Source organism: Protopterus annectens, chromosome 1.part0, assembly GCF_019279795.1.
Source record: "Protopterus annectens isolate FY-2018-M chromosome 1.part0, PAN1.0, whole genome shotgun sequence".
Lineage (NCBI taxonomy): Eukaryota > Metazoa > Chordata > Ceratodontiformes > Protopteridae > Protopterus > Protopterus annectens.
In genome coordinates, this window is record NC_056725.1 from 1515054901 (window position 1) to 1515067620 (window position 12720).

Sequence of the window (12720 nt, forward strand, 5' to 3'; positions counted from 1 at the left end):
TCTTGTCCTCCAAGCCCTAGGATCTATAGCAGTAACTATAACCGTAGTGCCACTGGCAAGGTTTCATATGAGACTGCTTCAATGGCTCTTAGCTGCACAGTGGTCAATACTGATGCACCCAATGTCTTATCTGATTTTGATAAACTACTGAAAGCAGGATCTATCCTGGTGGATGAAGTCAGAGGAAAATCTATGGGATCGCACCTTCACTCCCTCTCCACCCATGGCCACAGTGACCACTGACACTTCCCGGATTGGGTGGGGGGCCCATTACCTGAGAAATGTTCTAGGCACTTGGTCCCTGCAAGAAGCCAATCTGCACATCAGTGTCCTGTAATTTTGGGCAGTGCTTCTAGAGTTGCAAGCCTTTCAGTCTGTCCATCCTTCCGGAACAATTGCAATTCAATCAGACAACATGTCAGTAGTCTGGTACATCAACAAACAAGGTGGAACCAGATCTTATCCCCTGTGCCAGGAAGTTCTCAGGATATGGCAATGGGTGATCTCTTCCAACCGCTTTCTAATAGCAATGCATATCCTGAGAAGCTCTACTGTGATAGCAGACAAACTGAGCAGATGCATTCTCCTGCCTCATGAGTGGTCTCTTAATACCAAGGCAATGATAAAAATTTTTCATTGTTGGGGCCAGCCTTGCTGCAACCTCTTTGCCTCCCCAATAAACAACAAATGCAGCAGCTATTTTACCTTAATTCCCCCGCCGGGGGAGTCCCTGAAAGATGCACTCCTCCTCTATTGGCCCCCGGGACTATTTTATGCCTTTCCTCCATTCCTTCTCATTCCCCAATTCTTGAAGAAAGCCCAAAGGTTGAGACGCAAAGTGATCCTCATTGCACCCTATTGGCGCCGTCAAGTTCGTTTCCTCTTCCTTTCGCCTCACCTGATTCACCATCCTTGGATTCCGGACCAAGACCTGCTGTCTCACCCACAGGGATTGGTGCATCTCAACCTTCACAGGAGCAGCTATTTTGCCTGGCAGAAAAAATTGCCCCCCTCAGTACAAAAAATCCTTCTGGCTTCTCATAAACTGTTCACCAGGAAACTCTATCTTAGCAAATGGAAGAGATTTTCAATTTGGGTACGTACAAATAATTTAGATCCCTTTGCAGCACCTGTTGACAAGGTCTTGGAATTTTTGGCTTCACTTTTTTATCAATGAGCTTCCGCTTCCACCATCAAGGTCCAGTTTGCAGCCATTTCCAATTTTCACAATGAGTTTGACGATCATACATTAATTCTTAAAGGCACCTTACGTCTAAAGCCTCCATTTAAGGATTCTGTAGCTCCATGTGATTTGACCCAAGTACTACAATCTTTAGTCCTCCAGCCCTTTGAGTCAGCAGCTACTTGTTCCTGTCATGAAAAACTCTTTTTCTGATGGCCGTCATTTCTGCCAGGAGAGTTTCTGAATTGCAGGCATTATGTGTGAAGCCTCCTTATATGATTTTTCATATGATTAGGGTTTTGTTGAGAACCAACCCTTCTTTTCTACCTAAGGTGGTCTCAGAATCTAATGTTAATCAGACTATTGATTTGACCATCTTCTTTACCAATTTTTCAAATAAAAGTGAATATTGCTTGCATTTACTAGATGTTCATAGACAGTTATGTTTCTGTCTTGACAGAACAAAACAGTCTACAAAATCAGATCAATTGTTTGTGTCCTTTTCAGGTTCAACTTTGGTTAAACCTGTCTCGAAAGTTACTTTACCAAAATTGCTTAGGGATTGTGTTAATTTCATTTACAGTCATAATAACTACCAGTCCCAAGCCCGGATAAATGGGGAGGGTTGCATCAGGAAGGGTATCCGGCAGAAAATTTTGCCAAATCATACATGCGGACAACAGTATAGATATACATACCAGATCGGTTGAGGCCTGGGTTAACAATGACTGCCACCAGTGCTGTTGGCCAACAGGGCGCTGGTGGAAATTGGGCTGCTGTTGGTCAAAGGAGGAGAAGAGGGGGAAGGCATGCCTGAAGGCAGGTAAAGGCTAGGACTGTGGTAGTGAGGGTCGGAACTTTGAATGTTGGCAGTATGACTGGTATAGGGAGAGAGCTAGCTGATATGATGGACAGAAGGAAGGTTGGTATATTGTGTGTGCAAGAGACCAGATGGGAGGGGAGCAAGGCTAGGTGTATCGGAGGTGGGTTCAAATTGTTTTATCATGGTGTGGATGGGAGGAGAAATGGCGTAGGGGTTATCCTGAAGGAACAGTATGCTAAGAGTGTTTTGGAGGTGAAAAGAGTGTTGGATAGAGTGATGTTTATGAAGCTGGAAATTGATGGTGTAATGATGAATGTTGTTAGTGCATATGCTCTACAAGTTGGGTGTACGATGGATGAGAAAGAAACATTTTGGAGTGAGCTGGATGAAGTGGTGATGACTGTACCCAAGGGTGAGAGAGTGGTGAATGGAGCAGATTTCAATGGGCATGTTGGTGAAGGGAACAGAGGGGATGAGGAAGTGATGGGTAGGTATGGTGTTAAGCAAAGGAATGCAGAAGGTCATATGGTAGTGGATTTTGCGAAAAGGATGGATATGGCTGTGGTGAATACGTATTTTAACAAGAGGGAGGAGCATAGGGTGACATACAAAAGTGAGGAAGATATACACAGGTGGATTATATCTTATGTGGAAGGGCCAGTCTGAAGTAGATTGGAGACTGTAAAGTGGTGGCAGGGGAAAGTGTAGTTAGGCAGCATAGGATGGTGGCTTGTAGGATGATATTGGTGATCAAGAGGAATAGGAGGAGTGTAAGGGCAGCACCAAGGATCAAATGGTGGAAACTGAAAAAAGGTAATTGTGAGGTGGAGTTCAGGGAAGAGTTAAGACAGGCACAGGGTGGCAGTGCAGAGTTACCGAATAGCTGGGTAACTACAGCAGAGGTAGTAAGGGAGATGGCTAGAAAGGTGCTTGGTGTGACATCTGGAAAGAGGAAGGAGGACAAGGAGACCTGGTGGTGGAATGAGGAAGTACAGGAGAGTATACAGAGAAAGAGGTTGGCAAAGAAGAAGTGGGATTGTCCGAGAGATGAAGAAAGTTGACATGAGTATAAGAAGATGAGGTGCATGGCAAATAGAGAGGTGGCGAAGACTAAGGATAAGGCATATGAAAAGTTGTGTGAAAGGTTGGACACTAAGGAAGGAGAAAAGGACCTGCACCGATTGGCAAGACAGAGGGACCGAGCTAGGAAAGATGTGCAGCAGGTAAGGGTGATAAAGGATAATGAGGGAAACATACTCACAAGCAAGGAGAGTGTGTTGAGCAGATGGAAAGAGTACTTTGAGGGGCTGATGAATGAAGAGAATGAGAGGGAGAGAAGGTTGGATGATGTGTGGATAGTGAATCATGGAGTGCAGTGGATTAGCAAGGAGGAAATAAGGATAGCAATGAAGAGGATGAAGAATGGCAAGGCTGTTGGTCTAGATGAAATACCTGTGGAAGCATGGAGGTGTTTAAGTCAAATGGCAATGGAGTTTTTATCGAGATTGTTTAATGAAATCTTGGAAAGTGAGAGGATGCCTGTGGAATGGAGAAAAAGTGTTTTGGTACTGATTTTTAAGAATAAGGGTGTTGTGCAGAGTTGTTGTAACTACAGAGGGATTAAACTTGATCAGTCACAGCATGGAGTTATGGGAAAGAGTAGTGGAAGCTGGGTTAAGAAGGGAGGTGATGATTAGTGATCAGCAGTATGGCTTCATGTCAGGAAAGAGCACTACAGATGCAATGTTTGCTCTGAGAGTATTACTGGAAAAGTACAGAGGTCAGAAGGAGATGCATTGTGCCTTTGTGGAATTAGAGAAAGCATATGACAGAGTGCCTAGAGAGGAGTTGTGGTATTGTATGAGGAAGTCGTGAGTGTCAGAGAAGTATGAAAGAGTGGTACAGGATATGTACAAGGGTAGTTTGACAGCGGTGAGGTCTGCGGTGGGAGTGACGGATGCGTTTAAGGTGGAGGTGGGATTACGTCAAGGATCAGCTCTGAGCCCTTTCTTATTTGCAATGATGATGGACAGGTTGACAGATGAGATCAGACAGGAGTCCCCTTGGACTATGATGTTTGCAGATGACATTGTGATCTGTTGTGAGAGTAGGGAACAGGTGGAGGAGACCCTGAAGAGGTGGAGATGTGCTCTAGAGAGAAGAGTAATGAAGGTCAGCAGGACTAAAACAGAATATATGTGTGTGTGAATGAGAGGGAGGCTAGAGGAATGGTGAGGATGCAGGGAGTAGAGGTGGTGAAGGTGGATGAGTTTAAATTCTTGGGATCAATAGTTCAGAGTAATGGTGAGTGTGGAAGAGAGGTGAAGAAGAGAGTACAGGCAGGATGGAGTGGGTGGAGAAGAGTGTCAGGAGTGATTTGTGACAGACGGGTAGCAGTAAGAGTGAAAGGGATAGTCTACAAGAGGGTAGTGAGACCAGCTATGTTATATGGGTTGGAGACAGTGGCATTGACAAAAAGGCAGGAGTCAGCGCTGAACATGGCAGAGTTAAAGATGTTAAGATTTGCACTGGGTGTGACGAGGGTGGACAGGATTAGGAATACATATATTAGAGGGTCAGCCCAGGTTGGAAGGTTTGGAGACAAATCCAGAGAGGCAAGATTATGTTGGTTTGGACATATGCTGAGGAAGGATGTATATTGGGAAAAGGATGCCAAGGATGAAGTTGCCAGGTAACAGGAAAAGAGGAAGCCCTAAGATAAGTTTTATGGATGTGGTGAGAGAGGACATGCAGGTGGTTGGTGTGACAGAGCAAGATGCAGAGGACAGGAAGAAATGGAAACAGATGATCCGCTGTGGAGACCCCTAACGGGAGCTGCCGAAAGAAGAATAATAACCGCAAGTTGCCTGCACCTGTTAAAGCACATTCCGCCAGATCTATATCCACTTCAGCTGTTTTCCATTCCAAGGCATCCATGGAAGAAATATGTGCAGCTGCAACATGGGCTACTCCCCATACCTTTATCACTCATTATGAATCGGATATGGTGTCCAGGGGAAGAGCATCTTTTGGCTTTATGGTGCTCATGAATATCCTTCCATAGGACCACCCAGGACCTAATGTAGCTGGGCATTCTGTCCCATTTGTCAAGAATGAATGAAGACTGACAACATCAGATAAAGAAGTTATGTTTTTACGAAAATATTCCATCTGTGTTGTCGATCATTCATTCATTCTTGGCATCCCACCCTCCTGCATCCTCCTATGGACTTTTGGAGGTTTGGGCACTTGTTCAGGGAGATTTTAGGTTTCACCTTAGACATGGCTTCTTTTATCTTTCTGTTATATTTATGTACTTGGCTGTAAACTCGATCTGAGGTTATAGAGAGAGGGGCATTGTGTGTAGAGTCTTAGCTTGAGAGATTTGTTGGCTGGCATGAGCTGTATAATGACTGAGCTGGTTCCACGGATTGGAACCAAGTCACATTCGTCAAGAATGAATGAAAATCGACAACACAGATGGAATGTTATGGTAAGAGCATAACTTCTTTTTTCATGCTTAACAGCTGACTAATATGGCAGATATGGCACATTACCCATCTTGCTGTGCTTACTTATTTTATCTCTTCATTTTGTAGCTGAGGTGAAAAGAAAATATATATGCAGCTCCATCCCTAGCATAGTGAGAGACCAGAAAATGAGACACGTCTACTTCAGTCCACTGCAGAATGAAATTCCTGAATGGCAATTATAATGAACAAGACCTGAAATACTGCACTTTGTATTAACTCAGTAACCTTTAAAAGTGGAATGCATTTTTAAACCCTCAGAAGTATAGATTATGGTAGTGAGTACTTAGCTTCTCTGCTTTAAGTATTACAGTACTTGTGTCATGTGAAATTTCTCTGCTTAGACTAGGGACATTTCAGTAGCCTGTTCGAGATCCAAAAATTTTGATTTGAAGAGTGCATTAACTTATATTTGGTTTTCTTTCCAGATGTCCTGCAAGTAGGGAGTTTGACTGTTAGCGAAAGTGACATCAAATGTAACCAAAAGACAGAGATAGCTGCATCAGTTCTTCGAATTGTTTCCTGTGAACAAAATTCTGAGTTCTCTGGAACACTAAACTGGTAAGCACTTTGTACTGAGAAGAAGAAAGAAAAAAAAATGTGTGTTTTGTTGTAAAACGTAGTGACTGACCCCAGTGAAACAGTGCACTTTCTAAGAAATTCAGATGGAAACAATTTTGTAACTAAAACAATTTTTCTATGTTTTATGTTAATTCCGAGTATGAATATTTACATGACGTGACCTAAGGCAAAATAGTTTTTAAGGTTTTCATAGTCATTGCTTAGTAGTGATTAGAGTAAATAAACTACAGGCATATGGTATAAATTACTGCATTTGTTTTATGTGTGTAGTGAAATGGAGAACAGAATGGCGGGACGGGGTCATGTTTAAAAAGTGTGTACTGGAACACTCAAACCAAACTGGATTGATTCATGTGGAAAATATAAAAAACACCTCTGGTTAATCCATTTTACTGTTTTTATATTTCTTGAGTTAAGATTTTTTTTTAGTCTGACCAAAATTTATCCAAAATGTTTGTCTCCAAGTCTGATTCAAGCTCTTGTAGTTGTCAGATGCCACCCTTCCACAAACTGCTTTAGGCATTGTTTTGTGTTCTAGAGATAGCTATAACCCATTCAAACAGGTAAGCCTTTATTATGTATGATTGTACATGGTAGAGCTTAGCTGAACTGGCTGAAGTCTATACATGAATCTTGGTTTTTGCCAGCTTGTTGAAAAATAACAGTTAATCAAAGGAGCATGCTACAAAGATTTTTCCTTACCTCTAAGAAGGCATGAATTTAATCATAACATGGATCCAGGGAGACATTTCTGTGTGTGTGGATGATGTTTGAGCGTCTCTCACTCTCTCTCTTTTCCCTCTTTCTCTCTCTCTCTCTCAAAGAGATGTTTAGTTCAAAGTTGGCTAAAGTAATCCTTCATTGAGCTGAAATTTAATTTGAACTGTGGCTTCCTGGCAGAAGTAGTAGTAGACCTGATGGATCTGTTTGAGCTCTGCATATTTGAGTGTATTTTCATGCATCTTTATGTGCTTACAGTTTCTTGGAAATCACAACATCTGTCAACTGGGACTATTGTCTGTTGTGGAAACAGGGTGACTTGAATCCAAACTATGGAATTTGTTTAAAATACATCTACCTTCAGTTGCATTGTTTTTTATGTTATGCAAAGCACGTAGTCTCACTGGGTACAGTAAAGTTTTACTTGACTTCAGGCCTTCACAGAGGTTTTTTTTATGTCTGAAAGGCAGAGAAAGTAGAATTTGTGAAAGTTCATAGGGCAGAAAATGTAGTGATACTTCCTTATGAAAACTCAGCTACTACCCTTGTGTGCTGACTTGTGAACAAGGAAGATAATTTCAACTACTGCTGTGTGATCTGCATCGCTGCCTTTCTTAAACGTGTCCAGTGTCATTGCTGGAACTGGCTGAAGGAGACATAGATGTATAGGTATTCTTCTAATGGAATATATGATGCACATTGGGATCTTCTTCAAGGTATTTGAACAGTTGATTGAGGATGATGTCATAGAAAGCCATTTCATCATTTTTTTCAGTTTCATTTTGATCAAGTAATGTTGCCACGATCCAATAAGTTAAAATCCTTTATTCAGACACATAAATAAAACTGATTTAGCGCTTTCATCTATGTAACCGTAGACTTCATCAGAACACTTGTATCTGGTTGCATAAACATATATATATTTAAAAAAAACGCCAAAATTATACAATTGATTAATTGTTATTATAGGCTTAAAGTCACAGCTGCTTCCAAAAAATACGTTCATAACTTCATAAAAAACAAGTAACAGTCTGATAAACAGTTACTTATTACAAATATGTGTGACCTTACTATATAAAAATATAAAAGATGAAATAAAACATTTATATGGTTGCATACACCAAGGTATCCATACCATCCATCTAATAAAAACAATTTCTTTCTGAATACATCTGCTTATTATGTCTATATATAAAAAAACTACATAAGTAACTTTTACATATTAACTTCAGCATCTATTTAAATAAGCATATACTAGCATCAATATATTTATGACCCACAGTTAATAGGAAACTTCACCAGGAATTTTTTCTTTTTCTTTAAACTGTGCTGTTTAATTTCTAATTTTTCAGATATTTTGAATTCTTTAATTTCTTAAAAGAGGTTTAGTAGGTATATAATCATTTAATCCTGGGGGTGTTGCTGCATTTAACCTAATTTGCCACCTAATTTCCTTTTCAGAAACCAGTGCCTTAATATCACCACCCCTAGGATTCTGTTTCACCATTTCCAAAATGCCAAATAAAAAGCAAACACAGCCTGGACTACTGTTTATATGCCTGTACAAGGCATTATTAGTATCTTTTTTCCGGATACAATACGAATGATCGTATATTCTATCTTTTAACCTCCTGTCCGTTTTACCCACGTAAAAACAATGACAGGAGGAACATATAGCTAGGTATATCAAATGCTGTGATTGACAATTACCCTTGCTAAAATTAATCTTGCTTCTTATGATGTTATGAAGCACTATATTCTCCTTATCTATAATGCTATGGCATTGGTTACAGTGTCCACATTTAGTAGTTCCACCCTTTGCTTGGTATATCTGTTTGTTAAATACATTAGATCTTGTTTCAAATATTCTCTTAAGATTTTTATCAGTTTTATATACATAAGATGGTCTCACCCCCAGTTTATCATTAATATTTTCATCACTTGTGACTATATTCCAGTTATTATCAATAATCTGTTTAATCTCCTTCACCTGTTTACCAAACTTTAGTATACATGCCCTCTGATAGTTTTGTCCACCTTGTACTAAAATGGAATTACTGGTATTCATATACATCTGTTTAGACGGTGGTCCTACACCCAAAACAGGTGTATATTTCTTACCCCATTCTTTGATAATATACATGGTTACATCCTTCACTAAATATTCTGGATAACCTCTATCTGTGAATAACTTCCTTAGAAAGTCCATCTCTCTAAGGAAGTCTTTCTTGACTGTGGTCATCCTGGCCACTCTGATAGATTGGCCCTTGATGATACTTCTTTTCTGTGAGTATGGGTGGTTGCTGGTATATTCAAGGTAACTATTACAAAAAGTTTCTTTTCTATAAATTCTGAACTGAAATTTAGTACCATCAGAAAATATATAAGCATCCAAATAATTAATGCCTATATGATCAATGTTATGGGTAAACTTTAGGTACGTGGTGGTATTATTAATATATTCAACAAACCGAATAAGTTCTTCCTTTTTACCCTTCCATGGGATGAAAATATCATCCAAATAGCGAATATATAATGTCATATATTTCTTCCAGGGTGAACTTAACACAAACTCACTCTCCCAATCTAACAGAACAAGATTGGCATATATGGGGGCACAAGCTGCCCCCCATAGCCACTCCATTGTTCTGCTTGTAGTATTCCCCATCAAAGTATATGAAATTATTATCCAGTACAATGTTCATAAACTCAAGAATTAGATCTTTCCTATCTTGTCCCAACTCACTATATGTACTAACACTATTCATAAAGCTATTTATTCCATCACCTTTAGGTATACATGAAAACAGGTCCTTAATATCAATAGTCACAAATAACAGTTGCGAGTCCCAAATATCCTGTGTAAATTTCCCTAGGAATTCCCAAGAGTCTTTAATGATATGCTGGATATTCTTATATATATTCTTTAGCCACTGATCAATAACTTTCCCATAAGGAAATGTTTTACTATAAGTTCCAGCAATAATTGGTCTAAGTGGAGGATCATTAATATTTTTGTGTACTTTGGGTATGCCATTAATAGTGGCAAGTAAGGGATATTGTACTTTAAGAAAATCATATAAAACCTGATCTATTCTTTCATCCAGAAGATATTCTTCTAAGTAAAGATCAATACGTCTATGTGCAATATTAACTTGATTTAATGATGACATTTCATACTGCTCAATATTATTCAAGATTTCAAATATTTTCTCATTATATCTAGCTGTTTCAAATAACACCACTCCACCCCCTTTGTCAGGCACCAGTACTTTTATATTAGCTGCGTGCAGCTGTTCAAGAATCTTATCAAGCTTCTTATTCCACATATAAGAATTTCCTTCATTTTGACATCTGTTCTTAAGCTGATATATCTGTTTACTTATAACTTTCTCAAATGTTGCTAAGGTGCTATGCATAGGAGGAATAAATCTGCATTTTCTCTTTAAAGCTGTAGTAGTAATATATGCACATGTCTTGTCCTGAAAGAACAGGCCCAGGTTTAGCTTTCTAATATATAGCTTAAGCTCCACTAAGGCATCAACAAAGTCAAATTTTCCTTGAGGTATATATTTCATACCTTTTGAAAACACTTGGAAATGTTCCTCATTAATCATAATAGATGAGTAGTTATATATTTTAAAATATTTCCATATATTAACTACACCTTCTCTAACTATACTATGTGTATCATCAACATTATCTGTATTGTTAACCCCTACCTTTTCCAATGATTTTCCTCCCTGAAATTCCGTTGATACATACCCCGTCTGGGACTCCCCCTGTATTCTAAATCCTCCTCTAAAAAAATCATTGTGATAAAACCTATCTTCCTGTAGGTCTTGCCTCGCTGTGTTTTCTTTAATTTTATAGTTGTATCCATTGTTTTTTATATTTTTTATATTCATCTATATGCCTTAGAATTTGCATACTGATAGTGTCTCGAACAAATTTCTTACACTTTCTATCAAAAATTATTTTACAATTGTTTTCAGCATATCTATATTGTTTAGTATGCAGCTGTTCCCATTGTGGAAATACTAAATCATGTGTAATATCAGTATTCATCCTTTCAACTTCTTGTAATAAAGTACTGATTTTATTGTCGTTACATACAATTATAAACTCCATAAATTGTATCCCGAAACTGTCAAACATTTTGTTGTATGTTTGTATATTCCCTTCATTTGTGACTTTAAGCCTATAATAACAATTAATCAATTGTATAATTTTGGCATTTTTTTAAATATATATATATATGTTTATGCAACCAGATACAAGTGTTCTGATGAAGTCTACGGTTACGTAGATGAAAGCGCTAAATCAGTTTTATTTATGTGTCTGAATAAAGGATTTTAACTTATTGGATCGTGGCAACATTGCTAGAACTTTATTGTGTTCATTAGTTGTTGGAGTGTTGCGAGTTCTAGTTTGTCGTGTTTTCATTTTGATCAAATTTTGTATTAATTGATAAAAACAATTGATTAAAATCATTTCTACAGTAATTGCATAACTCAGTAATTTTAGGTTTAGAAGTTGAGGTCTGGGTGGATGTTAGATATAAGGTTGACTTTCTTAGGGCTACCTTTATGGTAAAGGACTATAGAGGATATTGTGCTCAAGGGAGGATATAGGGGTGGGGGTACATGTAACGAGAAACTGTAATTACACGCCTGTTTTGTGCAGTCTTACTGAACTGGTTGTTCAATGACTGTTCTTTAGCCTAAATTTTCTTTCTTTCTTTTTTCTGCTACTAAGTTTACTCAGAGATATTTTTGATTGTATGGTCTTTAACAATCTCACATTAAACTCTTGTTCTTTACCCCGATGTCTCTTCCAACAGACTGGAATAAAAAGTCAGATTTCATCTTGTTGTTTTATCTTTCTGTACCCACTGACCAACGAACCATGGCTTGAGCCCAAGGCTCCAACCAGGCCTCATTGAGCCTCTAGTTCATTTGAAATGTGCTGTAGTACTGTGGCTCTTTGAATAGTCCAGTTTGCAAAAAGGCTAGGGCTTTTCTAATATATGGGATGGTGTTTACTGTGTTTACTCAACTAATGCATGTTTTCCTGTGTCAAATAACGTGCTTTTCCCCCCATACTTTCTTATTCTTATGTAATTTACCTCATTATTAGCTTTTATCATTGAAGTATTTTTCTCATTAGGTGGTCCTTTAATGTTCAGTATCACTAAACTGTTGCCTCCTGGGCTTTGGGAGGTATGCACATTCTTTTCAAAGATTGTAATGTCTTCTAGTTTGCTTCATCTCCAGACCCTGTGTCACAGGAAAACTTAAATCACTCTTACAGGTCTTCCTGTTTTGTTCAGTATGTACTCTTAGGACTATGCTTTTTGTTTTTTGGACTTAGACTTCCTTAATTCACATAATTTTGTTTTAGCTGGATTCTCAGGAACCATTGCAGAGTATTCTGCATAAGCTTCTAAAGGACCTTGTCTCATCAGATAGGACTTACATTGTAACAACACACAGTACTATGCTTCATACTACTGACTTTTATATAACTGTAATGGCAGTGACACTTCTACTGGCCCAGAGACAAAGAGGGGAGAGATGGAAAAAAGGAAGTGGGAACAGTGGAGTAACTGGTGTGTGGCATAAATCTCAACTTCTTTGGTCAAGAATCCTCTGCAAAGCCAAAACTAAAGGGAGGGCAAAGACCCAATGTCAGGACATTTTTTTAATATTACTGTAATTCATGTAGAAAGGTAAAAGAGGAAAAGGTTTTGCATCAGCATGTATTTCCCAAAAGATTAAAAAGTATGAAAGTATAATTTCCTGCATTATTGGATGACTGTAATCTTCAGTGATGTACTGGAAATTATATATATATAATTATATATATATAATTATATATAT

General features: G+C 38.5%; 1 protein-coding gene across 1 annotated transcript in view; it reads left to right on the top strand.

The window, feature by feature from the left end:
- Window positions 1-12720, top strand: part of WDR27 (WD repeat domain 27) — a 2477832-nt gene that overhangs the window by 786682 nt on the left and 1678430 nt on the right. The window contains exon 9 of the mRNA XM_044072816.1: window positions 5965-6097. Coding sequence (XP_043928751.1) covers window positions 5965-6097 — 133 coding nt within the window. The remainder of the gene's footprint in view (window positions 1-5964; window positions 6098-12720) is intronic.